The 4,231-nt window shown below is 39.9% G+C and overlaps 1 protein-coding gene across 1 annotated transcript in view; it reads right to left on the bottom strand.

Annotated features, from left to right (window-relative positions):
• LOC109963402 (neural-cadherin) overlaps positions 1-4,231 on the bottom strand; it is a 439,917-nt gene that overhangs the window by 38,791 nt on the left and 396,895 nt on the right. The window contains exon 34 of the mRNA XM_020605911.1: positions 2,509-2,689. Within this exon, the coding sequence (XP_020461567.1) occupies positions 2,509-2,689 (181 nt within the window). The remainder of the gene's footprint in view (positions 1-2,508; positions 2,690-4,231) is intronic.

The raw sequence follows: 4,231 nt of genomic DNA, 5'->3' as shown, positions 1-4,231 counted from the left end.
TACTGTAGTGCAAGAGTGTGAATCCCATCTGGGTCACAAGGCTGGGGAATGACTCTATTTTCACCTCCAACATTTTAGGCATTTTGCTTATAAAGTGACAGAGATCGTGGGATTCATTGCCTTATTCACTACCTTTAAAAGGGAGACATGCCTCTTTCTGAAAACACTGGCTCTTGGGGGGGTTTAACTTTTGAAAGTATTTCTGAAGGCAGATTTGGACAATTCAGACAATAGCACTGCCTCAAAAAACCCAAATAAACAAACAAAAAACAACAGCCTTCTCCCTAATTTTAAATGAGACCCCTGCAATAGCATGGTGGGGGTGCTGTGGCACAGAGAGCTCAAAAACAAAAATAGCATCTGACAAATATTTGCTACAGTGAAGTCTTATGTCAAGCAGCAATGCGTTGCATTGGCAAATCTTGTTTAACCCACAAGGGCTGAGGTAGAGAAGATAGCTTCTGTTACTCTTACTGCTTGTCAGTACTAGTAGTACAGTTCATCCTCTAACCAATAACCTATAGCAACCTGCACACCAGTGCGTCCTGTAACAACTGGCCTCCCTGGTGTTGTTTCCAGTTTGTTCATGATAAGCAATGCAAACAGTTTATTCTGCCAAATCCAGTGGACTGTTTCAACCACAGATGCGTTCACTGGCTAGTTAAAATAAATGTGTGATGTCATATGGTGCACTGTAGTATTGACTTTGAACTGGCTCTGCAATATTTTTACTCTGTCAGACAGGCTCAGGGATAGTTGCACAGTTGGCGGCTGATGTGACTTCACAAGGCACCCTGCCCACAAAGAAGCTAAACGAGTTTACTTGCTCATTTGTTTTTCAAAGAGACACTATCAATTTCAAAAGAAATCAAAATGAACAGACAACTTATAATGACCTTTACCCAGTTTGGTGCTTGTTTGCCAGTCACCCCACATTCTTCTTGTCATTTCAGCCTGTGGTTTTTAATCAAGAAACCAAGCAGTGAGGCACTATAAAACAAGTTAATTAATGAATTTAGTTTCTATTATTGGTGTGTGCACTAACATCTGCAGCACCTTTAGGACAGTTAACCAGGCATCAATGCCCACAGAAAAGGCAGACTAAAGTCATAAAGAGCACTGCTGAAGAGTCAAGACAGAATTAACTACAGTCAGTGTATGACCTCTATCCACCTTTTATCTAAACTGATCATCCTTCAGCTTTGGGAGGGGGATCTACCATAGTCAGATTCCTCTGCTGACACAATCTGTTAATCACCAGAAACAAATATTTAAAGCGCTACCACAGTGACTCACCATTGTGTTGTAGTGTACAAAACAGAGATGTGAAGAGAGAAAGACAAAAAGAATGATCCAAGCTGATGTCAGAGGTTGAGATATCTTGAGTGGTAAATAGCGACAGCTTTTAAAACTGAGCAATCTAGATTTTTATTGCTTTTTTTGGGTGATAAATTTGTTGTTATCAAGCCAAACCCAGACTTCAAGCTGCAGAGACAAAAGATACACATTATAGAACTGTTTTCAGAGTTGGAGTAGCCGTTCTCATAAAAATAAAACTGATCCTCATGTAAAGTCTGTGGTTTACTGAAGCACTTTTCAGACAGAATACATAAAATTGCAGGTTTCATCTGTCTGTTAAGGTTTTGGCTTTATGTCAGTCAAAACTGTGTGTCTTAAATGTTAATGCTCCTTGTGGTTTCACTCAGACATGGCAGGACAGTGTGCTCACGTCGTGTTTGGAACCTGGTGTGCAAGGGGGAGCAAAGAGTGAGCAAGGAGAACGACAGGGCATTAAGTCTTGTGTAACTGTTTTGTTGTTGTTTTTTCTGCTCCACTTGCCTTCAGTTCAGCCTTGTCCTGTATTGTAAGTATTATGGAAATATTATTTGGTCTAGTAAGGTCACCGTTGTGACTTTTTGGAGATGAGAATCCGAATGCTTTTGTGGATGGTACTGCCTGTCACATTGTCTTACTGATGGGCCCACTTTCTCTTACACATGAGCAAAGCTTTTTGGTCAAAAAAGTGTCGGCGGTCTAGTAAGGTCACCGTTGTGACTTTTTGGAGATGAGAATCCGAATGCTTTTCTAGTAAGGTCACCGTTGTGACTTTTTGCAAAAATGATACTTGTTAACTAGTTATATGATTTATCTGTTGTTAAGTTCCTTTTGGCATTGCTTGTTGCTTGGTGACTGTTTTTTATGCCTGCTTGGATGTTTCTCTGGTTGTTCTCTACATCAAGTCAAAAAAGTGTCGGCGTTTTCAGGGTTAGGTTATTTTATAGCATATTTATGAGCAAAGCTTTTTGGTCAAAAAAGTGTTGGCGTGAATGGGATGTTTTCAGGGTTAGGTTATTTTATAGCATATTTATGTGGCTATGAACAAAACATAATACAAAAGATGTGTCTTCATGCCTTAGTGTCAATATGATGAGTGTGCATGTTGAACATCCAAGTGTGAGTGTACTTGGCTGTGCAGCTTCCTTTGCTGTGTATGGTTTGCCCATGTACCTGCATTCATGTACTCTCCACAAGTCAACACAGGTGAAGGGAGGGCTACACTGGTTCCTTTTGCAGGAGTCAGATGAGCACCCAAGGGAGAGGCCTTGTGTGCTGACTTGGGAAACACCATCTCGTGGCTGGCTGTCCAGAGGCATATAGCGGCCATTGAGGCGTAGGTCCCTCATGCAGCCTGCACAGAGGAAAATGCAACATCAGCCATATGATCTTCATACAGGTCTGACATTACATAAACCACCATGGTTTTCAAGATCCAGGCTGCACTGTCACATTCAGTCCTAGCAAAGTTGAGCAAAATATGCAATTTTAGTACAAATACTGTCACGTTGAGATTCTTGATGTATGGTGTTCATTGCAGAATCATAAAATGCAATTCATAATGTAATCTTTAAAAAAAGGCAAAGATTTGCATATTTGTTATGTCACATAATGTGCTCCCTGGTGCACTGCTAGCTGTGCTGTTTCCACATTGCTGCTTTGCTGGGTTATACACCTGACACACTTACCACAGAGGAGTGAACATATCTGGAAGGCTGTTTGCAAAATGCTTCTCATAGTACAAAGTACACCGTTCAACCAGGGACACATTGCAAACAAGGGCAAAATGCTTCCACTTGGAATAAGATGCCTATCAGTATAGATCCTACTTGTAGTTAAACCTTTATTACAATTTGTTTTGTTTTTTTGGCCAAACAAATAAAAAAGAGGAACAGGAATCTTACTACTCAAATTATCCATTGTAAACAACCCTTAGAATTCATGGTGTAGGTAGAGTGACTTCCTGGCTCAGCTTTAAATTACTACACTTGCCACTGTTCAGTCAATGGATTGTTATATGAATGTAGAATATTGTCTATGCAGCACTGGTATTTGGTAACCTTGTAAGTGCCCATAATTTTTGAAATGATGATTTTGTCCAAGTTATTTGTCCCTTGAAGTTATAGCTTTTTCTCTGAAGGTTTCAATTGATATTTGTTTGCCCTTGCTATCATTTTTTTTCTTTTGCCTAGTGTTTTTTTTTAATTATCTCTATTACTTTTCACACTTTAAATAAACATTTTTAACCAGTCAAAGGGTCTTCTTTTCCCCTAGAGGAATGTAGGCTCAGGGGTGGATTCCTCTGGTGGTGGATGCAGAGGCAGAGGTGGGACTTGTGAAATGCTGCGTGGACGGCAGTAGAGCTTTAATCCTCTGAAAGCCACTCAAATAGATGATAGTAATGTTAAATGATGTATTGCACTTGGATGTGTGATGTGCTACTAGCTAATCTAACTACAAGAAAACAAAGCTTACACTGTACATATAGAGTTAATAATGAGACCTATTTCTACATGAATATAAAATCCAACTCAAAGCAACACACACTTTTTGCACAAACGGGCCGGTCCTCTTACTGTTGAGCCAAAGCAGCTTACTGTTGGGTTTTGTTTACCAGCAGCTGCATTAACATCTATAATAACTTATTATGTGCAACTCAGTGAGATGAGTACTGCTAAGGTGTTACCATGAAACAAATGCACCAATTAACTCCTGGGGACACACATTTCAGTTAATACTAAGTTTGTGTATTCAGTTAACATCTCATTCCCCCTCTGTCAGTATTTGAAGAGACACATTCAACAAAGTGAATGCAAACACACATGGGCAAGTGCTCTCAACCACCTACACACACACACACACACACACACACACACACACACACACACACATACAT

The sequence above is a fragment of the Monopterus albus genome, unplaced genomic scaffold (genome assembly GCF_001952655.1).
Source record: "Monopterus albus unplaced genomic scaffold, M_albus_1.0 scaffold73.1, whole genome shotgun sequence".
NCBI lineage: Eukaryota > Metazoa > Chordata > Actinopteri > Synbranchiformes > Synbranchidae > Monopterus > Monopterus albus.
The sequence above is the reverse complement of the archived record's forward strand: the minus strand, read 5'-3'. Positions and strand labels throughout refer to the sequence as shown.